We start from the raw sequence: 25,763 nt of genomic DNA on the forward strand, positions 1-25,763 counted from the left end.
TCTTAGTGAGATTGTCTTGAAAATTTGCTGTGCCTACTTGGTATGCAGAACAGTGGTCTAAATTATGATTATTTGTGGAAAATGTTTCTGAGAAACTCTTCTATAAATAAAAGATAAATAAAGCTCCTCTAAAACCTCTGTTACAAAAATCACATGATTCTTCTCATTTGTGTATGTGTGTTATTCAACCTATAGCCCTAACCATCTGCAAACTGATTTCAGTTGCTAGGGAGTCATTTTAGCTAGTACATGCCTCTCCAGAGAAGAAATTTTAGAAAATGTTAATAAAGATAATAATGAACTAAATCGGCGTGCCTAAAAGAATTAAATGCGCACATGTATCAAGATTCCCTCCAGCTTGATATTTTGCACCAACCGACATCAAAAATGACTGAAAGACTTAGGGTTAGATGCGGTGGTTATTCAATCTGAATTATATGCACTGTCTGCCTTTGGAATTGAAGATGTGCAAGTGAGCATGGTGCAGAAGGCTCATTTGGAAATTTTGCCTGGGGATAAAAATAACCCGGGAAGATTTTAAAATTTTCTAAAACCAACCCACTGACACCAATCTTAATTCAGAAATATTGTTAAGGAAATTACCACCGATGAGCCAGAGGGAAGATAAAAGATAATAAGGGTGCACTAATCACATTTCCAGTACAATGAAACCAAATCAAACGAAAACAAGCTGTTGGGTTAAGGATTTCCTGATGCATTGTCCCTCCAGAGGAACTCGTAACCTTTTGGTGCAGAGCTAGACCTACAGAGAGCCCAAGTACTGCAAGGAAACAGTGCTGCGGTACTGTAAAGACCCAGCAGAGAGAAGAGGACTGTTGGAGTGAGGAGTCAGCAATAAGTGGAAAAGATTAGAGGAAAAGGCAGTAGAGGAGAGGAAGACTCCCAGAGTGAAGGACCTGGGAAAGATAGGGATGGATTGGGAGAGGAGACATCTCAGCACAGCCATAAGAAAATGGGGTATCTGGTACGAAGTGAGCAAGCCCTCCTCCTTGTGAAAGAGGATCTGACGGCAACCTGAGTCCCGCTTCCCTTATTCCCATCCCGCCAGGATTGAAGAATGGTGGGAAGATCGCTGAATGAGCTTAACAGATGAGTTTGTACTTCTCATGTATTGCTTCAGGTTGCATTAATCTCTGCAGCGAGTTCTCATTTAGCTGAGAAAGTGTCACCAAAACAAATGAACTGGAGCAGGCTGATATGCTATCAACAGATGTAGAGAATCTCTTCTGCATACTGTGGATAGAGGCAAACAGTCGGTATTCTCACTTGTCTGCTCCCTGCGACCCCTCCAAAACTAATCAAAGATATCATTGGCTGATTTGGGAATATAAATGCCTAAAATCAGCAGACACTTTGAACAGATAAATGGGTAGAATCAGTCAAGGAATGTGGACGACGGCAGGGAAGTAAACTGACGTAGCAGAGGAGTGCAAGCAGTCAGGGAACAGGGACAGAAGAGGGGTCAAGGTACCAGAGCGGTATGGTCAGATGTTGGGAGAACTGCCTTGGAGATGGGGATGATTCATTTCTGTCCATGAAACCATCAAATCCCTACCGGCATATGCATTCCCGTTTCAAGAACATGCCAGAACTTGTGCTGTTCTTGCATCCTCATCTGGTTCTTGAACCAAAATAGTCATTTCAGTGTATGAGGTCCAGAAAAGAAAAGGGATGTTTTGCTGGGCTTGCTGAGAGCGTCCATGATGAAAAAAGGAAAGGATGGAGGAGCAGCAAAGGAACCAACAGGGATTTGGTGCACTCAGCAGCCAGTTATTCCTGAAGAGGCAGAGCAGTGTAGTGTAGCACGAGGCAATGCCATATAATGGAGGACACTAAGTATCTCTGTTTAATGTATTAAAGAAGATTTAGGATTGCCAAAAGTTCCTTAACACTTCCATAAAGCAAAGACTGAATAAATTTAAGGTGAAAGGAAGGTGAGGAAAACTTCAGGTCACACAAACATAACTGCAGAAAATCAGGGAATACAGAGTAAATACAATCTTCATTTTGCTTTAATTAGTCCATCCTTGAATGTCCCAACACACCAACCATTACCTCTGCTAGGATTTTCTCTTTACAGTTGGTAAAGAAACAGGGAACAGAGCAGATGAACATTGCAAAACTAAAACTGAACGCTTGTTTCTTCCTGAAGTTCGCTGTACTCAGTGGGCCTACTTTAAACCAACCACCCAGATGACCTGAGTACCACCCAGCCTTCTGCTGTGCTTCCAGCCAAGACGCATCCTTACTTACGCCTCACCGCACGCAGGGGATCACCGCCATGTGTGCTAACAGATGGGCTACAATATGCACCTACGCTGACACGACTTACCAATATGCTGCTGAAAGGAGGACGCTGGATCTCTGGGGGTTCACACACACCTCTCTCCTTGGCTCTCGCCAACGGTTCCCCAGCTCGTCCATCCACTGCTCCACCGGTGACAGCACACGCGGCCACAGCTCTCAGATCACCGGGCGCCGTGAAGACAGGGAGCAGCACATTCAGATTCACCACACTACGCTCACTCAGAGACTGGCTTGATACTGTTTGACAGTGCATTTTGCTTTAACGCATAAATTTGATGCAATGTAATTTCCCTTTACATATGTAATCTGTTCAGCAGAGTGACTTTCCTGTTTTCATCAAGCAGACAAAAGGTTTAAACTCTATAAAAGGTAGCTGATATTTAAGTTTTAATAAAAATATATTTCATGTATGTCATTCTTTCCTTAGACTGACCTAGACTACGATATATTATTTACATAACTGCTGCAATATCTATTTCAAAACCAACTATACAGCTCTCTCCAGAACTGTAGGCTGCCCTCCCTGTCACCGTGATGGGTAAACAGTGTCACTTTTTCAGGGCCCGATGAATTACAGAGTAGTAGTAAAGTGCACCATCCATCACAATGGCACTAAGTAGGTTTTTGAAGTAGATTTCAGATCACAAATGCTCACATTTTTACTCACAAATGCTGTTTAGACTGTTACCAGAAAGCACAAATTGGATGGCTCATATACAATGGCCATATGATGAATGGACATGACAGGTGGTCAAAGAAAATAAGTCTTGCTGTTCTACAAATAACCTTGTCAACATGAAAGTAGAGGTGTAGCTCTGCTGGTAGCCAGACTGCAGTAACTTAATGGTTTTATTTGCTTGAACTTCCAGCAAACCAAATATACAAATGAGATACAATGAAGCAGCAGCATTGAAGCAACATTAGCAATTCAACCTGATTATGTGACACACAATAGAAATTTTCTACTAAGGATGTGTCACATTTGAAAGAAAATTATTCAGATTGTGAGTAGCTGTTACAAAAATACCTTTTCACAGGGAAACTCTCATGATTTTGCAATCACAACCCACCGCAAGATATTCAAAACACAACTTGGAGCTCCACTGCAAGCAATCAAGTCACCCTCTGATGGCTGAACACAGCAACAGCCAACACCTGCTACTTCTCATTTAAAGTTTGTTTACTTCCATTTGTTTAAATAGTAGAGTTTACTGTGTAGGATTGAAAGTCAGGGAGGTTAGATCACTTCCAATTCATCCACAGCCTAAACAAAAAAGGGAATTTCCCTTTTAGGCAAAACTCTAGATCTAAGGACACTTTGGGTAGACTTTTTGAAGAATAAAAGAAAACATCTGAAGTCTTGCGAGGGTGCTAGGTATCTCAAAGATTTGACCATAAAATTGTGCACAGAGCCTCATTCTTTGGCTCAAGTACAAGCTTCAAGTTTTGCAAAAGCCAAGGTACACCTGCCGTGACGAGTACATACACAGGGTGTGTGCTCCTCATTTCTACAGAACTCAATCATAGAAAACACTGCTCTGAAATATAACTAAAAGTGGTACATGTGTTGCTGGTAATAATATCAATGATTTTTCCCAGAACATTGGATTTCCTTTAATCTGATGAATTTGTTAGCAACACATTTATTTTCATGAAATAAATCTCAAAGGCCACAAACGTACTTTTATCTCATTAAAGTTACTCTGATTAAGTTACAATGAGAAAATAATACTACATATTGAGTTTTTAAGTGATAAATGTGAGAAGCCAAACCCATTCATTAGTACTTTTTACTTGCCCATGGAAAAGCTAAAGCATACATCATGCAGGTTAGGACCTACCCTTGCCTACTTCATTTCACTTTACAACAAACTTTAACCTGAAGTTGTTGGGTTGATAGAGCCCCAGAACAGAGGCTGTATGGAGTTAAGGACCATGAGACTCAACATGGAACGTAGATATGTAAGGTACACAAAAACAGGAGATGGGGAGAAGTCTCTCTCCCAAACGACCACAAGAAGTCCATTCCTTCTCTCTGGAATAAATTCTTTGGACTAAAAAGCTGCAATGCTTTTAAGAAAGAGGAGTTGAAACTTGTGGTCTTCAGGACGAGAAACTTAAGGATCTGACTTTCTACCAGCCCTCATATTTCCTACAGGAAACATTCAAAATTATATTAATAGTCCATAAAATGGGTTAGTTAGCTTCACACAACTTTTCCCATCACAAGATTTCCACAGTGCATTACATGTTATCAGTAAACATTACAGGCAAACACCATCACAAACAAAAGGAAAATACACAACAGTTGCATTTTACTCTTAGAAATTCAGTAACCAATATGCTATAAATATTGTTATTCACAAAGTATAAAGGTATTTTGGAAGAGGCGTCCTCCAAACCCAAAGCCATTCACAGTCTGTTCCTATATAGTCTGTTAGTGTTCTAAGTCATGAAAACAAACTTATCTTTTAAACAATGAAGGAACCAAGATGGAAAAAACCCTGTGTCATTGGAATAATATACAATATTTTAAAAAGGAGAAAGAAAACAGTATTTTCACATAGCAGTGAAATTGCAATTTTTATATTTCAGAAATATTTACTGAGATTTATACTATTCTCAGCCAGAAAAGTAAACAGAAACGATGACCCCTTTGTGCACCCCCAATATATTTGGAAAGGGAAGGGAGGCAGCCAGTGAAGACAGTACAGAGGATAAAACAAGATAATCCAAGATCTTATTTCACTTGGCAAGTAACAAATCCCAACAGGCAGGATCTTTTCACTGACAAAACTTCCTAACAAAAGCTACAGTAAGATAAAAATACAAATCAGAGTTTTCAAGAGGAAACAGAGCAGATGTGTCAACTGAGTTGCCATAGAAGAAAGTATGCAAGATCCACGATCATAATCCAGGAGCTGTAGGTATTAGCCCAGCACTGCCACCAGTCTCACTGCAGAAAAAACTCATCTTACCCTTCCTACAGGCATCCTGCAAGCCAGTAGCACTTACACATCAACAAGGATGAAGTGTAACTCTAGACATAGCTTTCAGATTTTTACACTCAAGCAAAAGATGCCAATTCATACACTCAGATACTTAAAAAAAAAATACTATATATATATATACACATCATATGAAGCGTCCAGGTCTGACTAATTTTTAAGTTTGAATTGAGATTGGTCACATCACCATATTTTATCAAAATATGTTTATTTTAAGACTAGGCATTTCACTACATGTATTTTGCCAGCCCAGTTCAACAAAAGCTGATGTTTTCTAACTATTTCACCACAAGTGACAAACGGTCTTATTACCTCAAGTGTTCCTTTGGCAGAGTAAGCTGCATACGAGTACAGGAGGTCTTGGCTATGAAGCATTTTGGTTTCTCTGTTGCACTGTTGTCCATTAGGATAAAAGCATTCACCGCTGTTTTTCAGAGTTACTGTGTTTGAAGAAGAGCCTGGTAGGTCAAGCAAAACAGAGTAATTTACCAGCCGGACATCTTCAAGGCCTTGGGATCTCCACTGAACCAGAATTTTCATTGCAATGTCTACATCATCTTCTCTAGGGAACTGTAACAAATCTCTGGAAAAAACACACAAGTAAACACAGTTTAAGTTTATTGCCCACCAAGACACTTGTACCTTGATATGCATCAGTCCACCATTTTATTCATAATGTATCATCAAACATGCAAAAAAAAAAATACCCTTCTTTTTTGCAAATAATTTCTTACCAATTGTGAGACAAAAGCAACTGCATTTTAGGAAATAAAAATAATGAAAAATTTTTTTATAGGAAACATATCCAATTAAAACATAAAGAATACTGCAGAAATTATCACAGTAATTATTTCAAAATTCATCTCTAGTGCTGACCAAGTTTCTGATACAGCATCAATTTAACCAACCACTGAATACGAAGAACACAATATGAAATAACATTTCAGAGACTTCAGGGAGGGCAGGATGCTGAAAATTAGTTGTAATTATATGTTTGGCTTAAATTCACCAAGCAAAGCAAATTTGCTAAACCAAATGGAACTGTTCCTCCAAATATTGTTCTAGCTGTCAGAAAGTTTTCCTCAGATTTCCTACCTGCACTGAAAGATTACCTGAGCCAACAGCTTGGTAAGCATACGACACGAGCCTGGAAATTATTTTGGCAGTACCTACCAGATGGGCCAACTGAGTCTTCAGATGGGTTGGTCTGGGCTTGTAGCACTGTTTAACACCTGCTACCAGATGGGCCGTAAGACAAAAATGGTGACGGCACTGAAGGACCACCCTCCTCCCCAGCAAACGCCAAAAGATACCAGATGTAGAGAGTATTTTAAAGGTAACTTTAGGGGGCATGCTGAAGGGACAACTAAAGGCTTTTCCTACTTATGTAGGCAAGCACTTCTGTAAGCAAAGCGGGGCACAAATAAAAAGCACCATTATTCAAATAAAAAACACTATCCAAATGCAGTACGACAAGCTTACAGAATTATTATGGTTTGGTTTTTGTTATTTTTTTTGGTGCCTGTGAAGATCTCAGGACTGAGAAAAAAGCCTAAGGATCACAGAGGTATTGATTTCCAAGCACAGAGATACTGACACTGTCTGAAACTCTTGTTCACAGCCTTCTCTTCACAAAAAGACCAATTATATTTAGACGCTTTAGGGTCCTTAATAGAACCTTAAAAATACCCCAGCTGTCTTACACACATCAAAAACACTGGTTGAATAACGCATAGTCTTTTTAAAACCATTATTGCAAGCGACAGGTATTTGAGAATCCCACCAAGTGCTTTACAGGCAGCCCTGTGCTATTCAGAACCCAGCTGCAAAGCTGCAGGCAGGATGCTCCCGGCCAAAGGTATCGGTACCCAACGGCGTCTGCACTAACCCCAGGGAGAACTCTGCCAAGGAAAGCTTACGACAGAAAGCAAGCACGGAGACTCCCTTCTCCATCCCAACAAAACTATATTATCATTCAGCAGACCTTTAAAAGAAAAAAAAAGAACATTTACTGCCTAGACAACATCAAAACCTTAAAAAGACAAAAAGTGAAGTTACAAAGCCTATTATAGCCTAGAAACAGCTCGAACATACTACATGCAAATGTCTAATGCCCATCATCACATTATATGGATGAAATAATTATTCCAACATCCAAAGGATTTAAAAAAAAAATACACTAAAATTCTTTGATCAAAGAAATCCGTTGTATCCCAGCCTGCATTACTATAGCAAGGTTATTAGTGTATAAAGTTCAAAATCTGTACAAGAACACTGGACTTATGTTAAAGCCTTCAGAGATCCTGTCAGGAGGAATGACTGTCTTGCAGATTTAATCTTTTTAAATTATCTAAAATAAGTCTTGAAGCAGTCTACACAAAACAGATGAGTTAATCCAATCTGTAGTATATTACAAGTTTCCAATTTCATCTCCTGTGACTGCTAATATAAAGACAAACTTGGGCAGTGCAGAAATACACAAAGTTGTTTGATAAACACAATCATTAACAGAATAACCGCATTTCCCTGAGGTGATAAAACATTAATAGAATAAATAACTGCAAGAAACTTATCCCAGGCTCATAAGGTTATGGCACATTTCAACAAGAAGTATTCGGTTTCAAGAAAAGGAATTAAGCATTAAAAGAAGAAGATACAATAAGTAAATTGCTCCCTTAGTAATAAAAGTTACTTTCCACTTCATAATTAAATAAGCATGTCTTTGAAACTTTTGTGACAACATATCTGATTAAGTTAAAGAAATGAGCACAGTCACTATTTACTCCATAATTTCTTTATAGCATGTTAAAATCAAATTGCAAATTACAAGCAAATGTTATATTACAATAAATCAGCACATATTAGACTATTTTGACAAATCTCAGGAACACCACCACCACTGAGATATTTTTGGTGACTTTTTTTACAATGACTGACTTGCACTTATCTTTCATATAATTCTTTTAACTGCATGGACTTAAAGTCAGAGGTAATTTAACTCATTTTTCTTCCATCCTAGTTGGATAACAAGTATAAAATGTAAAAAACAGTATTTCCTAAACTAGACCAAATTCACAAAAATGTAAAGTTTGATAGTCCATCTTGAAAAATCCCCACACTTCACGTGCACTTCACAGCCCTTCTCTACAAATTGTCAATTAACTTGCTTCCTAAAACTGCCAGGGCGCTGAGATTCATAGCGGTAAGACTTAAGCAGTGGAAAAAACAGGCCCCTGGGATGATTGTGTTTCTCAACGTTGCAAGCGGCTGGGTACTCAGTAGGAATCAATAGCAATGTGATTGCCCATTTCCATTTACAATACTGCCGGTAATAATGTCAGTCAAATTTTTGAGTCTCTTACATCAATAATATACTTTATTCAGCTACCTGTTCAGGTTCAGACAATGGGAATAACTACAAAGTTAATGGGCACATCTCAGCTGCTGTAAATCTGCATAATTTATTGAAGTGGAGCCACCACAGACTTAAGATTTGGTCTCAAGAGAAGCAACATTAATAAATATAACAATTAACAGTCTGGACAATACTGTGCCTTTACGGGGTGCTCTCAAGGAAATTTCCACAAGTTGCTTTCCTTTGCTTTCTAATATAGATCAGATATTGAACTAATGTACATCACAACAGGACATAAACTTGTGTGATTAGTCTTCTGCTCCATCTCAAATACACTCAGTTCCTGAACTGAAAAAAATGATAAAATTGCACTTAAAACTCAGAAAGCATACCCTACTTCACTTGAATATGGTAAAGTTTCCCACTTTGATATGATGACGAGATCAAGAAAATGTTTTTTGAAGACATGTTCTTAGATTTTCCATGTAAACAAGAAGTCTAAGTCATATTTTACTGCCTGATCAGCTGGATGTCCTGGCCAGTGAAGAGCAGCAGACTCGTGAAGGTTCAAAGTTCTAAAGCTAGGAAAATAATTTGAAATAACACAAAGATACATGTGTAATAAAGCCAGGTTTGCTGCACAGGCTCCAGCTTCAAAAGACCAGTCTTTAATGGATGATTATAAAAGATAAATGAACACACACACACTAAATACAGAAATTTCATTTTCAGATTGGTAACTCTGGGGAATATGGAGGTGCAGCAGCTAAATGGAAAGTCATCTGCTATAACAGCACTTTTTTTTCCAACACAGCTTGCTGAAGAAGAAACAAGGTATTGCCAACAAGCCAGCTGCTCACTGCCGGTGATACGTTGGGACACTGCAAAACATCGCTCAAAGGATACTGAAGAATTACAATAGATTGCACTAACAATGATAGGATGGAATAATTTAACTGTATGACAGAATTCCTTATCAGACAATCCTATTAAAACTGCTATAATTCCCCCCAAACCAACTCTAAAACTGCAGTAGGATTCTACAAGATTTAACCTTTAAAATCTACAGGGATAAAATTTTCCCTCAAATATGAAGAACTTCAAGTGTGGTTTGTTTGTAGGTTTTATCTTTAAGGATTTCATGTCTGTCTGCAATGAGAGTGGAAAATGGCCTACACTTCATGGCCTATTAAAAAAAATAATCTGAATTCCAGTTTTGCAGAGTTACAAGTTTATCCAATTTTCTTATTCTCAAATTTTAACTTAAATTTTTTACTCTTTATTTTCTTCCAGTTCACTGAAATTGTTGATAAAGCAATGACTGGAATTTTAACTAAGAACAAATATATTTTTCAAACTTTTATAGGCCAATTTTTCAGCTGAGTAGTTGTTTTCAAATTTTGGAAGTTGCAATGAATTCACCAGACAACATTTTTTGTGAAGCTACATCAGATCAAAGTGTTATCTTGCCTAATACACTGGTTCCAACAGTAGCTGGTAGCACATAATCAAAAAAGAATGCAAGAAACACATCATATGGGGTTATTATATCTACAGACAACTTCCATGCATATGTGTTTTTTCCTACCCACAAACTTTGTCCAGGCTGAGTTTTAAAAATGTTTACATATGTTCATGATTTCAGAACTCGTTTCAGTCCATTAAGAGCTGAGATGTGGCAGTTTCAGCAGTGCCGGGTGAGCGTACAGCCCTCGCGCAGACCAACTGCTCAGCATATGCACAAGTATTTTTCGCAGCTGCAGAGAGAGTATTTGTATCCATCACACATAGTGTGTACACATGGCAAACTAAATGCATTCAGGAAATACCACCTGCCCAAGCCACATCTGTTTAACTTTTAATTACATGTTCCTGTTAATTAGGGTGCTCAACTGGCTGGTCTCCAACCTGCCCGATCGGATTTCCTGTGGTCTGAACAAATCTGCTGATTCAAAACTAAATAATAATAAAAAAAATCCAAGTCCAAGAGAGGATAAATATTTATCAGGAGGTTAGAATAGGTAGGAGAAACATTCTCATGGTGTAAAGAGCTGACTACATGCAGCTTGGTGCAGGACAGGATCCAGAACCACTTCAGGCTCTTCAGGTTACGTTGCAAGGCCTCCAGCAACTGCTTCAGAAAGCAGATGTGTGACATGTCCTTTGTCACATCTGCCATCATTCTCTATATGTTCTAGATATTCTGGGCATATTTTTAGCACTGATATTAATATTAATTTTGTAGCAGTCATGGGTCACAAGAAATCTGGTACTGTGTTCATTCTTGTTGCATGATGACCATAGTAACGACCATAACTAACAAGTTAGTCTATTCAGATAGGCTTTCTTAATCATCAACAAACAAGACAATACTGGCGCACAGCTCTGGTTAAACACATTTGGACATTAGATACAGGTCAGCCACTATGTGACATGATGCTGCTTCTTCCATTTGCCTGATTTTTGGCCAGTCTTATCACCTGCAGCAGCCTCCCCACTGGAGATGGAGCTCTGGTGGGAAGCAGGGCTTTCTGCCAGCCCTATGCTGTCATCCAGTTCTGCCTGACAGAAAATTTACACATGGCTCATCAGAACACAGATGAATGCGTGGTCTGTCCTAATGATGGGAAAGCTAAAGCCCCGTTCATTCTTGGGTAACAACATATCGCTTTGCCTATCAAAGGGAGTATTTATATATCTGCACCTGTGTAACTCTACGAACGTAGTGCCTACAATATAGGTATCATGCTATTAACATAAAGGAGTATGATTTATGGCAGCTTTTACCTTTTACAGACAGAGAATAAACGTAATTCATGAAACCATAAAAAATACATAACGTCAGGTAACAGAACACAGGCTCTAGATTTAGTTGCGCAGTTCTCTAGCAGAAAAACGCTTTTGAGTTTTTTTTTTTTTTCCTAAACATTATGTGCGCTATGGCTTTTGGGTATTTTCAATAAAAAGGGACCTGAGTCTTCTATTTAGAAAATTATACCATGAGCAGGCACAAAAGTACTTTTAAACAAATCTTTATAGCGTTTCTGTACTAGCAGTAGGTCCACCCGGGACCTTTTGCAGGGGTACCTGACCATATGTACCCTCTCCTATCATAGTATAATTACACACACAACAGCTTAAGGCCAAATCTCTCATTTTCCTGACAAGTTCTTTGTCATGGGATTGAAGAATACCCTCAGATCTCAGCCCATGCTGACTTCCAAGCCTAGCTATTTTATACATTTTCTTTATTATTTATTTTTTTCTTCACTACAGGACTACCAAGCATGTTGCTATACTACCCACCACATCAGACAGTCGAATGCCTTTTGTATTTTTTATTTTTAAATAAAACTAATGGGGATAGTTCAAATCTCACTTGCCAACGTCAGGATGGAAGCCAAAATTGCATTCAAGGCAGATGGTGGAAGGCATTGAGAAATAACTGATTCTCTCACTCTGTGATTCCAGAGTTTATTGAAAAAAGCAAATTCATTGTTCCTCTACACAAAACATTGCAAAGTCATAAATTGGCTGTAGGTGAGCTTTCCAAAGCTTTCTAAGAGATTTGGATGTCAGTTATGCTGACATCTAGCCAGCACCCAAATCTTCCAAATACTTCAGAACATCAGAATGCCAATATGAGTTCCAACAAGGGTCTATCAAATGATTGCCAAGAAGAGAGTAAAAACAGGGCAAGCACACACTAAATCAATCCCTCAACTACTCTTCCAGTCTATTTTAAGCTGAGAAGATTTTTGAAAAAAATCTATAGCTCCGAATATCTGTGACTTCTTAGAGAGTATTCCCCTTAGTTTTCAGCAATAACATGCCATTCTAAACTGAAAAAGGCTCTTTCAGATCTATTTGTTTAATAAACAATTACTCCAGTTATGCAATCTTTTATTGTGGAAACGAACACCCACGGTGAAACCCGATGCCTTGCCTAATCTAGCTTCAGACACAAAAACCACATAATAGTATTTTAAAATAGTGTTAATGTGACAGTATGCTCTGTGTGTTCGTAGAATCATAGAATGGTTTGGGTTGGAAGGGACCTTAAAGATCAGCTGGTTCCAAGACAGCAGCAAATATCTGTCAACAAGCAAGCCATCTGCAAATACATTATGTTCAAAAAAGAAGTCCAGTACATGTTCACCATGTAGAAATTATGTGAGTTTATCTCTGTTCTGAAAGCTTTTACTCTGATTTTCAGTGATTCCTGATATTATAAGTCACAATATCAGAAGCAACTGTAGGTGTAAATTGTATCCCAGCACAAGGAAGGTTCTTGTTTCATTCTTCTGTGTATGGTCTACTACAACAACATAGTGAATACTCTCAGTTTTTCATGAATCAGCACCATCTGCAAGTGCCAGTCATAAAAATCCCTCATCTAAGGTCCAAAAAATGTTGCATATGTGCATTAGTGTTTGAGTCCAGAAACTGCTGGCCAAAGAACTGAAGAGTTTAGTTAATTCAGGTCCTTTGCAAGTCAGTCAATAAGACTTTGAACATTTCCAAAATACGTTATCTGGGGTTTAAATTTGATAGAAACTGTTTTGAATACATCAGATTTTAAAAAATAAAGACCTTTGTAATACAATTTTTCTTTGCAGTATGGAAAATGGAAGACAAAAAAATCATTACTGCAGTATTTTATGAATGGACTGGCTTATCAACAGAGCACAAAACTATAGTAAAATGCACTGGCCGAAGTGAAGTTTGTTTAAATGTGTTAATTTGCAATGGACTATGAGCACATGTAATCAGCTGAAGTTCTGCTGCCATGGAATAACTTGTTAAATTACTGCTTTCTGATCACTTACAACAATGTGGGGAAAATCTGAAAGACAATTCAGTTTGATTTCAAACCAGATGCCCAAGAAATGAAAACCACAAAATTGTGGAAGTTTTTGAAATATATTTAGTATAAGTAAATAATTCAAGGGCAGACAGGTAGTCAAATGAGAGAGCTAGGAACAGAGACCAGATTGCCTGATTCACACATGTGGGTTGCAGTTATCAAAGCATCTTACACTTCATTTAAAATCATCCTTAATCCTTTTTTAAAAAAAAAAAATAAAAAAATAAAAAAAATCAACACTCACTTTTCCATGACATACACCTTGTTCAACTACCCAGGTTAGAGATAGATGAGAATGTCATTTAGCATTTCTCCCCCATCATTCTGGAGACACATAAAAAAAGGATGGTGATCATGATCCCTTTTCTGAATAGCTAATGAACCACAGAAACCTTAATATGGAGAACGACACCTCCAGACCCTCAAATGGGCTATTTATCAAAATCACTAAGACTGTTAATTCCAGATGGAGAGGAGAGAGGAGATACCTTTTACATTGTACACTTCAGTACAAAAGAAGTCATTGCCATGACTTGTTCCTTTTGGTTACAAGAGGGTTTAGGTGAAAGGCTTTCCTTTTAGGAAATCGAGCAAATCTTGCTTCTTCCTAACACTGAACTCTCAGTCTTCAAATACTTATCACAAACAAGACTGATCTACTCCTTCATACATTTCTTGTTTTTAATACAGTAAAGTGTTTTCAACAGATGAATCGTCTGTAAAATAGTTCTTTCAAAATATATACAGAATGGAGATATCCACACATGAAATTTTTTTTTTTCTTCTTTTCATTAAACAATCTCTTTTTTGCAAAAGGATCTCTCAAAATTATGATCTTAATGATTTTGAAAGAAAATGGCATCAATACTATTTTTTTCTTATTAGCTTCCATAGATCATAAGTTTCAATCACAAAAGACAGGTTTTACTCTACGGCATACAGGATTGCGTGTGTATAACATCACAATCTATATTTTTGCACAATTCCATCTAAAGTAGTTTAAATGAACTTGTACTATGTCCAAAGATATGATAGCACTCTGTATGACTTAACCTAAACCTTTATTTTGGGCATAGAAGCATATCTTAGCCTCGGTTTTAAATACAACAAAGGGAACATAATTTTCTTCAAGTTTATAGGTCTAATTATTTAACAAAGGGATTTATTATTATTTTCTCCTAATGCAAGACAAGAACCAGCTCCGAACAGCTGTGCCCTGCATGTTCCAACAGGTTATGATGCTGAGGGCAACGCACACTGAGGCTGAAGGAGGACAGTAAAAAGATAATCCCCCACCTTGAAAGTGTTTGCATATAACCCCACAGTCACAGGCAGAGCACTGACCCAGCTGAACTTCACAATGATATAATCTTCTTTTCTTCCCAGACCACGGGGAATATGTCAGTGTCTCAATAAAATGTGACCAGCTGCATAATCAAGTCCAAGTGGTACCTTTCACTGTCAGAGACAATTACATTTACTTACAGCAAGAGACCATTTCTGTATGTATTTGAATAGCCGTGGATGTTTCACTAACACTTTTCTATACAGAAAACCTATTGATCAAAAAACCCAAAACTTGAAACCTTGCTTTTTATAGAGAAAATCTGCTGATAAAAAACCCCCACCCTCAATACTGCCCAACTTGCAGTATTTTATTCTTTTCAATTGCCAATCACTAGGTTACACTGTGAATTGAAAAGCAATTAGATTGAATGCTGAGTGTTATTCTGACAGCACTGGATATCTTTGTTTGAACGGTATGATTTAACTTTTGAATAATATCCCAGTTCCCAAAGGACAATGAAGAATTAAAAGGGCATGCTACCCTGAAATCCTAGGGAAAAAAAAAACCAACCAAAAAACTTAGCAATGCTTAGAAAAGCTACCTATTATTTGAAGATTTAGGATTATTTGGAATTAGATAAATCCCCAAATAAATGTTTAATTTTTAAAATTAAAAAGAAGGTAAAACCTTCCTTTTATCTCATGAATCTCAAGAAGTTAACCCTATATACAGGAAAGCCTACGAGAGCCACAAGATTATGCCATGTAGCTTTTCTGTTACCAACCTCATTTGCTTATCAGTATATTCCAGTGCAATTCTACTGGAACTGGATAGATTTCTAACTGGATGTTTTATGAAAATATTTAAAAGTTCAGTCAGGTGTATTAGTTAAAATGAAAACTGCAGACATAAAAAAAGGAGAAAGGATACAATACCATTTCTACGTATTTATGCAAGGAAAATGTTATCATGAATGTCGTATCACATGGCTTAGTTCAGATAATCTCCGTCTCACCAGCTGAACTGCATTTCAGCTGAATTTGGTTTTATCTGAAAATACTGACATCTCTGAACTGACCCTTCAGTTCTAACACACAACTGAGGAAATCAACACTGATAACCAAAACAGCACCCTGAAGTTATTTACGCTGTACCGCAAATCAAATTGCTTGTGGATATACAAAAAGCTCTCTCCAAAGGAGCAAGCATAAAATCTTATAAAGAGAGGCTTGGGAAGAGACCAGAGGAGATCATTCGGTTCAAGGTAGGCTCAGCTCACCCAACTGCCACGCCAGGCAGATGTTTTCCTGCCCTGTTCCAAATATAGAAACTCCTTGTCCATTCTAAATAATCGCCCTACCTACTGCTGCATCTGAGACACTCTATTTTCTCCTTTCCAGCACTGATGTTAAGAACAGACTAGTCTTTTCTCTTTGCAACAGTCTTTTAATACTTAAGGATTGCTCTTATTGGTCTTCCTTCATCTGATCTTGTCTTAAGCCAAATGTCCTCAGTCCTGTCATCCGTTTCCTCAGAGATCCTGCTCCTGAAATCTCCAATTTCCCTCCCTGATCTCTTCTGGCCCTCTTGCAGCGTGTCCCCGCTCCTCCTGAAACCAAGTTCGAATAAATGGACACTGTGAGTATGCCACTTGCACTGAAGATGAATGATTAGTATCCAATTATCATTTGCCCCCAAAAAAGACAATTATTATTCCTCTGCTGTGCTTTATTCTGATTTCACCTTCGTACCTCTCCAGTAAATTCACCAATTCCTTTAGTTCTGTTGACGCCAAAGAGGCTTCTTCGTTTCTTTTGCTGCAAGAAGGAACAGTCCCGAACACATCTTTATGTACTGTATAAAATAGGTCAGCTTTTCAAAGTGCTCAAATCCACTGTTAAGAATGGATCATCCTCCCCCCAAAAAAACTCAAACAATGTCAAACAGCTGCCACATAAATAACTACACCTAAGTGCAAGACTTCCAGAGTTGTTGTGCATCTGCCTCACACCAGACTTCATCATACACCAGTGTGTGCAGAAAGCAACCTGGCCTGGCCAGAGCTGTGTATTTTCATTGAAGTGAGTCCTCCCAAAATATCCAGCAGGCTCTGACTCAAAAAGTAAATTTTACAAGGATTTAAACTAGAATGCTAAACTTTTTGCAACAGGCAAAATTCAAAGTATGTGCTTGCTCAGTTCTAAGCCTCTACCAATCCCAAGTCTGGAGCTGCTTTGAGATTTGGCTTCCAAAGTCATCACGTTGTTTGCAATGAGAATCCTCTACGTTTGCTCTTAGTACAGCAAATTTGCAGTCAGTCACTCTCTGTTGCAACCACCTGCAGAGTCCACTTCAGGTCCATACAAAGCAGTCCTTTCTGCCACTTCTAAGGACAATCTACACACTTCATCTCCTCTCAGTAGTCTCTGTGCCACAAAACCCAAACCAGTTGCTCTATAAAGTCCACACATCTCCAGTAAAGTGCATCCTCAAGGGGCACGTTACAATGCCTAGGTGACAGGGCAAAATGTAGGTGTCACGGTGTGGAGTCTTCTAGAAATGTCACCTCCTCCTCCACCTTCTCCTTTTACACTTTTTGGTATAAAACATTCCGTCTTTTCACCTTTCAAGCCCAAAAGCGTAACTTGCTCTCCTTAACGCAATCTGTTTACCCATATTTTTTTGCCTGTTGTAGATTTCCTTTGGACTTCTGGCCCTTCTTGATCTGAAAATAAAATAAACCATGCAACATGTGCCAGGAACAGTGGGTGGTGGTTTCATGGAGTAATACTCAAACAGTCTAATTAATTTTCAGCCTCTCTTATGATCTAACTAAAATTTCAAAGCTCATTTTTAAGCACAAATAAAAGACAAAAAACAACAGCAATATGCAGATGTTCAGGAATTGGAATCAAGGCTGAAAAATGCCCCCTAGTATTCAACATACTTTAATGTGCAATCACCTGAATTGCTTACCGCAAGTACAAATGGGCTATTGTAATACTGCAATGTTTCAACCTGAAGGCCAGAGGGGGGTGGCTGTTGCTAGGCAGTAAAGAGGAAAGTGCTCTATTCCAAAGCTGCAATATCAATTAAATCTTGGGGGGGGGGGGGGGGAGCCGAATCATTACATATCAATGGTAAATTTTGGTAGATTTTCTTGTTTCTCCTCCTGCAAAGAAATTATGATCCTGAGTCTGAGCTTGCTCTTAATGTGGTGTTAAGGACACCACAGACACGAGGACACAAAACAGGATTCAGAAATGTGGCAGCGGTGCAGGTTTTCACTGGGTATGCACATACAGAACAGGGTCATGTATCTACATTGCAGAAAATAAAATAGTGGCATGGTCATCCTGCACTGCTTCCTACATCTACTATGAAGACAAAATCATCTATTCAACTATCTACTAGCTGGAGGAATTCTGGGAGGCAGATGGTCTATTTGTTATTAACATGACATGAATACTCGTATTCTCGGTAACAGACTACCTATGTGGATTATGCAGGCACAACATTTCATCCCAAGTTTCTTAAAAATCTGTGACACTAACACATATGACACATTCACTGACACAAAAAGGATAAATACAAAAATGGAAATACTAATAAGGAGCTCGAAGTCTAGATATATTTAAACAAGCTGAACCACACAGAACAGCTTTAGATTTTTTTAATCTGGGGGAAAAAAACCCCCACAGCTTTAGCAGTGTAGCTACAGTCAAAAACATATAAACAGACAAAAAAGTAAAAATTGACAATTGTGACTATACCTGAAGCAATATCCACTAAAACACAGGTATCTGTAAAGTCTGTGGTTTTGAGAAAGTAAAGAGAAATTGAATTGACTTTTACTGGAAATCTTCAGAAAACAAATCTACCTAAGTAAATATGGGAATACAGTAACAGTTTCACTGCAGTCTAATGTGTATTGTGCCCATTCTTCAACTTCTTCACCCACCCACCCCAAACGGTTCAGATTAACAGCCCACATTGCTGCGTAGTCGCTGACGCTTTCACTGCAAACAGAATTCTGCCAAAGAGAGAAAAACACGACAGTGAAAGACTCGACAAATTCACGTGCATTTATTCCTCAGAGCAACACATCGTAATAGCAAGTTATAAATTTTGCACGCATCTATTTTAATAAACTGATTTAAATTATACAAGTGGAAATCTATACGTAGACATTATTTTAAAGTAGCTGTTCTGTTTAATGTGAAATCATTGGAGGCTTTTACTTCTCTGCATTTTCTGCTGGCTGAAAGCGTGCCCACAAGCAGTTTCGGTAACTCCAATGCCAACAAACAGCAACACATCTCCCCAGCGCCAACTGCAAGCTCCGCCCCCCCAACCCTATTTAAAACTATACCCGAAAAAGCTCCTTTTAAACAAAAATATGTACAACTAAATTTAGATCAACTCCTTCAATTTCTTTCAGGGCAGAGACAAAACTAGGATACCATTTATTGACTTGTGAATTTTGGTTAGATGCTTAATGAACTTGCTTTTAATAAAAACTTCTCTTTAAGTACAAGCAACAATTAGTATGAGACCACAGCAATTTGGGGCATGTTAGAAGGCAAAAAGTAGGAGCAAAACTACATTAGTGCGAGCCTTGCTACTGAAGGAAATAATGATCTGGAAATGCATGCAATATTGAGTGAAACAAATTGTGGATTTTATTCAATCTGATCGCCAATTAAAATAAATATCACATGTGGTTAAGCTCAGAAATTCACTTTATCTGAAATCATTGCAACACAGAACACAAGGGAAGATGCTAAGCATATTTTCAGTGAAGTTAATAGTTTTGTCAACAAAACACAATATTAACTGTGATATTTATGTAAGCAATATCTTCCAAGGTGCCTAGAAGATTTAGGAAAACAGAGAGACTTAAGCCTCTGTTTTGAATTGCATGTGGGCACATCTTTTCTATATACTGTTTCAAATAGCAAATTTCCTTTGCAATAATGGTATATAAACTCAGAGTCTTGGTATACAGAGAGAGCATGCAAAAAAGCTACAGTCACCCATATCACCTAAATATCTGCCACTCACTGTGAATTAAGATAAAGTCCTTAAAATAGTTATTTTAAAGAGAAAACTCTTTGCTGCTTTATCTTTCTGTGTGAACTCTATACTGTCAAAACTGTCACATCCTGCCTAAACCTCCTCCTCTTTCTGAGGTTTTGAGATTTGCTTTGCATTCAGGTTGCGTTGAAGGTTTGGGTCGCCTCATGTCATGTACTACTTTTTACCATTGTTTGTTGGAGTTTCTCTATCATGTCTCCCCACTGTCCTTCTCTTTCCACTACAAACTGTCCCTTGGTAGCCTCAAGCCTTTGATAGCTTCACATCTTCTCTCTTCCTTCACCACATTTCACCCCTGAAACACCCCTTGTCAACTCCAGCCTGCTATTCCACCATAACATGCTACTCTGTGTATTAAGCTGATAGGATCAGCAAACAAATAATATAATGTATTTGAGCCTTGGGACCAAATAAATGACTGATGAGACAAATACACCTTGAGTGGAGAAAGAAAGAAAGAATTCAACTTGACGGGGGAGCTGGACCACATACTCCTCCCCCAGCCCTTCGTTCTGCACATCACAAGAGAAAGTGGAAATACTCCAGAAGCATGGGCTTATAAAAATAATTTACTCACAATATCCAGATAGTGAGTGGGGAAAGGAATAGCCTAGCTGCTGGAAAGTGTTTTGCCACCTTGTACCGAGGTTATAATATTTTAGATAAAAGTGATGTCTCCTGAGATGACTTGGCAGTCTGTGTCCAAGAGTTTGCTCTCTAGGCTAGCAAAAAGCACAAATTCTTAAGAAAATGGTTTAAATCTCTTTCCACCTTGATAATTAGGTTCTAAATTTTATTTAACAATATTACTCATACTCTTCATGACTAATATGCCACCTCTCTTTTGGATGAACAAAAGAGCAGCTTATTTAAGGGTTTGGGTATTTTTAAGAAAAAAAAAAGAATCATTATAAGAATTTGTATAACTGTTACTCAGAGGCAGATGTGAACATTTACAGAGTTCAGAAATGGGAAATGAGAATAATCTTGCTCTGCATTATCTTCTGTTCACCTTGGCCACTATATTAGGATATCTGGTTTAATGACTCATTTATATGAAGACAACAATAGCTTTATGTCTCACTATGTTGCTAGGATGCATTTCTTAAATCAGCAAAAAAATTACCCTCTCTAGCTATATATTTAGTATACCTATCAGCAACTGGATAAACTGAATTAATCAAATTACCCACAGCCAAGACTCCTTTTCTTTTAATGGATGGTTAACGTTAGAATCCAAGATACATATGTAGATAGACAAATAATTAAAATCTTGAATTAAAAATTATGAGCACTGAAAATTTGGTCACATATGTAGGAGTTTAATTAAAGAGTTAAGTAGTTGGTCTAGAAGCCCATTTCCCATAACATTTTCCTATGGAAGACTGGCAAGTTCTCAGCAGCGTGCGTTTCTCAGGGCAAGACGTGTCACGCCACTCAGTACCCAAACGGTTTATCCACTTCTACCTGCTCAGGCCTCAGCCTTAAGTCTCAGGAGACATACCAAGTGCTCTGCCTTCAAATATGCTACCTTACCAGTACTGGAAATTCACCCAATAAACTCATGTGTCTCGAGCTGCAGCTGTTTCTGCTCAAGGGATTACTGTCCCAAGCCCTCTCCTACCCCTTTGCCCTCCATCTGAAAATCACTGTTTATTCACCTCTGTTGACAGAACAATGAACCCACTTCAATCAAAATAGGCTGAGGCTATTTATACATTTTAAACACCATGTATTTGTTAATCCAGTTTATCAACTAGCTACCAAAATATTTTTCTGCAGCAAGTCCTCTCCCTAAGACTAATTCTAAACTTTTAACAAGCCACCATCCAACACGAGTCCACTTCCAGCATTTCTCTAGCACCCACAGTAGGCATCGGCTATTCTGTTTCCTGAAATGAAATCACCACATCAAAATCTTTTAGCTGAATGGGCCCTACCTTTTTAAAGCTGTGCTATTAATAAGATAAAATAAACTGCATGACTCCAGCAACCAGGTTAAAAACTCAGTAAGTAGCCAGGAGATGACATGAAATGAGACCAAGTGGTCTCTACTTAATGAAGTAGACTATCTCCTGCAAGTAAAGCAGCTTTTCATAACCGACATATGCTTTTATGATACAAAGATACATATCTGCATCAGTGAATGAATAGAAAAAAGCGTAAAGGCATCCAAAGGCATATTGTTTCTATCCGTTCGCATTTCCAGAACAGCGATGCATGAAATAATGCTTGTTAATATACAGGTTTCCACATGGTAGAAATTAAGCATAAACCCCAAATCAGATTAACTGTAAGAGGAAAATACCTACTTTTCTTCCTATAAAAGTGCAGGTCTCTTACATAAACATGTAATTTTAAAGTAAATTTTAACAACTGCATTTTTCTTTGTTCACAAGTCAAAGAGATATATGGAATATATATAAACTTATAGGCATAACTGGTAAGCCATGCATACGTGGGTGAGGGTGTGCGCACGCAGCATAAACTGCTGTGACCAGAAGCAGCCTGACAACTGCTTAATCTGCAGCTGTTACTTTCCAATTTAAGGCTCATTGCAGAAACACCAGAAGATGACAGCAAGCAAACAAGATGTTTGGGACACAACCTGCTTTCTCTAGCCTTGGACACGTCTTGCTACAATTCAACTTGTCTCCTGCCAGATGAAGCATGAACCCCAGGAGACATAGCTACAACCAGCTGCTCCTTCCACCAGGCAGCGTCATTCACCAAAGCCTGGGAGAAAGCCTGGGAGAAAGCCCCACCACAGCTTTCAGCTGCTGTTAGTTCCCATTTTAAAGAGGGAAAATGACCCATTAGGTTGTCCTGCTGGGTAAACATATTCACCTGTTTCTCCAGCTTTCTTTGTAAAATATCCCTTTAACTCTGCAAGGTCACTGCTGCCAAAAACATAAGAAGATTGAAAGGGAGAAAAATAGACATTTTGTTACCAACTAAAAATTTAAGTAAACAAAAGCAACACCTGTTTTTGCCATTTGCAGAGATTATCCTTCCTCGAGTATTTGGATTTTAACACACTGAAGACTTGTATTTTTCAAGACAGAAAAACTACTGAGTCTACTGATAGTATTTAAGTTTATGGTTCCTTTGTATCTTTTGGAAATATGATGATTACAGAAGCATTTTCAGAGCCACAAAAAAACCCAAATCCACTATGCAACAAGGTCAAAAATTTAACATAAGCTCCTAAAATAAATAAATAAAAAAAAATTACAGGATCACCTCACATACACTGAACTCTGCCTAGTTGGGTTAATTACAGAGCAAAGCTTTGCCCGTGTTCAAGCCCAGAAAGTTATGGCACTACACAAAGGGTAAAGTTTAAATTAATCAAAGCCTTTTTACGTACTATCTTCATATTCATCAGACCCATTCATCAGAATACTGGAAAGTATTATTTGCAGTATGCTTCAAAAATCTTCTAGTGCTGAAAAACAAGTCATTCTGTCTTGCACTACTCCTAGAAAGTGTTCAATTCCGACAAACCTGTTTATACCAGAAAATACATTTGTGAACCATTATTGTACAAAACCAGTATTTTGCCCACTCTCCAAAAGCAGGCAGACCAATGACATACAAAATATTTTCTTCTAGTAGCCTCCCGCAGTAGATAACTACTTTTTATGCCTCTTCCCTATATAATGAAAACATAAAAATGATACACCCGAAACCATAGAAGTCACTTACATAAAAAGCTTTAAAAAGCCCGAAATAGACACATAGATGAACATAATCTGATTACCCACCTCCAAGCAAGTATTTCCAATTATTACAGCTCAGATTATCAAATAATTCCTGCTAAGCATAGCATTAGAAACATTATTAAAATTAATGGTTGCAGTTGTCAGCTGATGAATGCATAAGAAATATGGCACCGTACATACGATCATAAGGAGACAATATGTAATGAGTTATTTCTGAGAGCGGGAGACTATCAATAACACATGGATTTTAACATTCTAATTTTTTCCAGCTCCTACCACAGTCACACTCAGGAAAAAGCAGTAACTGAAAAATTCAGAAGGGTTCTGGGTTTCTTGACTGTATTAATGCTATTAATACTCACCATACCCAGAATATGTTTGGCATATCCCCCAAAAAGGTCCTGTTAGTGCTTCAAATATATAAAATACAGCTTAAATTAATTTCGTAAACAAGCTGGAGCGGAGGAGCAAAAGCACAAGACACAACAAGCTGCCAAGATCCCATTGTCTATTAACAACTCTCATTTTAGGCACATCAGTGTAATGTGACAAACTATAGGCAAGATTTTTACACAATAAAATTCCTATTACTGAGACAAGCAAATAGTACTTGAAATGTCATGCATAGTTCACAGTGGAGCCTTTCCCCCCAGCTTTATTCTCAAATTCCTATAGAAATGCCTACAGGAACAAATAAAAGTTTCTAGTCACGCAAATCTTATTTGCATTTTTCTCAAGCCTTGGCTCCTGGATTACTGTGATGATGTCAGATTTTCAAGCTTTTATTAAAAAATATTTTCGCTCTTAGGATTACAAAGGAAAATGTGACAGAAATGACCCAAGAACACTCAGCACTCAGATAACAAATTAAAAAAGTATTCCTATTTTAATATAATTACTTTCATTGCTTGAGCAAGTAACAATAGAGAGAAGATGAATCATTTTGCCATGCAGTGCTGGCAATTCTGCTTTATGTAATATTAAAAAAAAAAAAATTAAGTTAGTGAGACAGTGGCGCAGAGGGACAGCGGTCTCGCACTTTGATCTGACGCTTAGCAAGCTGCAGCAGTGTGACGCAGCCTTCCCCACGCTGCCGATGAAGAGCAGGTTTGGGGCCAGGGCTGCAGGGCCAGGACAGAAAGGACGTTTGCTGCTGGCCACGTCTGCTGCCTTTAGGGTCCCTTCTCTTGCGGGAGCGTGGTGGCAGCTCAGAGGCTTCGGCAAGCACAGAGCCACTAGAAGATACTCATACGCACGGGGTTTTGGATGCTGCCAGGAATGGCTGCGCTCCTCTAGTCTAGGCTTAAGATCACAGTTAAATAAAAGCGGTATATGGAATAGAAATAGCCTCCACATCATGTTCACTGGATGGCTGCTGCATGCCACACCATAGGATCTGTGTTTCTGTAAAGAGATGGAGAAAACCAAAGGGGTCTGGAGTATTGCAAACACCGAGCCAAACCCCATTTCCATTTACACTGACAAGAGGAAAAGGACATAATAAAACGTTTAAGCCCCACTCATTTGCTAAAATATAAAGAAAACTATTCTAAAAAAACCCAAGAAGCCTATTCTGGAAAAACCTCAGGCTAACAATTTAATTTCTGACTGCAGAGAAATTACCTTGTTAAATCAACAGTCAGTGAAAGCCTTTTACTTCTTCCTGTAAATGTAGTCCTAAACCTTTCCTTTTCCGCTGGAAAGAATAAGGAAAGCCACCACACCCCATGTATGGCTTTTGACTCATTCCAAACAAATAAATATAGCTTAAAGTTACTGTCCGCACTTAAACTGAAGGGAGTATTTGGAACAGCAGAGTAAGGAAACAGCGAGTGGTCCCTCACACACTGTTACTGGTGAAAAAGACATACAGTAATAGTTTTAAGAGGAATAAAGTAATTCATTTGAAACTGTGCTGAGAATATAACAGTAATTTATGTAGTTACCAGTTATGGTCTTTAGATTATAAAATGATATCCAGCTGATACAAGATTTAGTCTCTTAAACATCATTTTCTTCTAGAAACAGACTAACCCAAGGAGGGTAGAGCTTTGTTGTAAGCATTGTATATGTTGTGAATAAATTTCCTATAGAA

At 38.1% G+C, this 25,763-nt stretch overlaps 1 protein-coding gene across 9 annotated transcripts in view; it reads right to left on the reverse strand.

Annotated features, from left to right (window-relative positions):
• NAALADL2 (N-acetylated alpha-linked acidic dipeptidase like 2) overlaps window positions 1-25,763 on the reverse strand; it is a 491,555-nt gene that overhangs the window by 230,987 nt on the left and 234,805 nt on the right. For all 9 annotated transcript variants that reach the window (XR_008578279.1, XM_054835389.1, XM_054835390.1 and 6 more), the window contains one exon: window positions 5,649-5,919. Coding sequence is in view for 8 of the 9 variants with exons in the window: in XM_054835389.1 (XP_054691364.1) it covers window positions 5,649-5,919 (271 nt within the window). In the remaining variant the exon portion in view is untranslated. The remainder of the gene's footprint in view (window positions 1-5,648; window positions 5,920-25,763) is intronic.

The sequence above is a fragment of the Grus americana genome, chromosome 9 (assembly GCF_028858705.1).
Source record: "Grus americana isolate bGruAme1 chromosome 9, bGruAme1.mat, whole genome shotgun sequence".
NCBI classification, from domain to species: Eukaryota; Metazoa; Chordata; class Aves; order Gruiformes; family Gruidae; genus Grus; species Grus americana.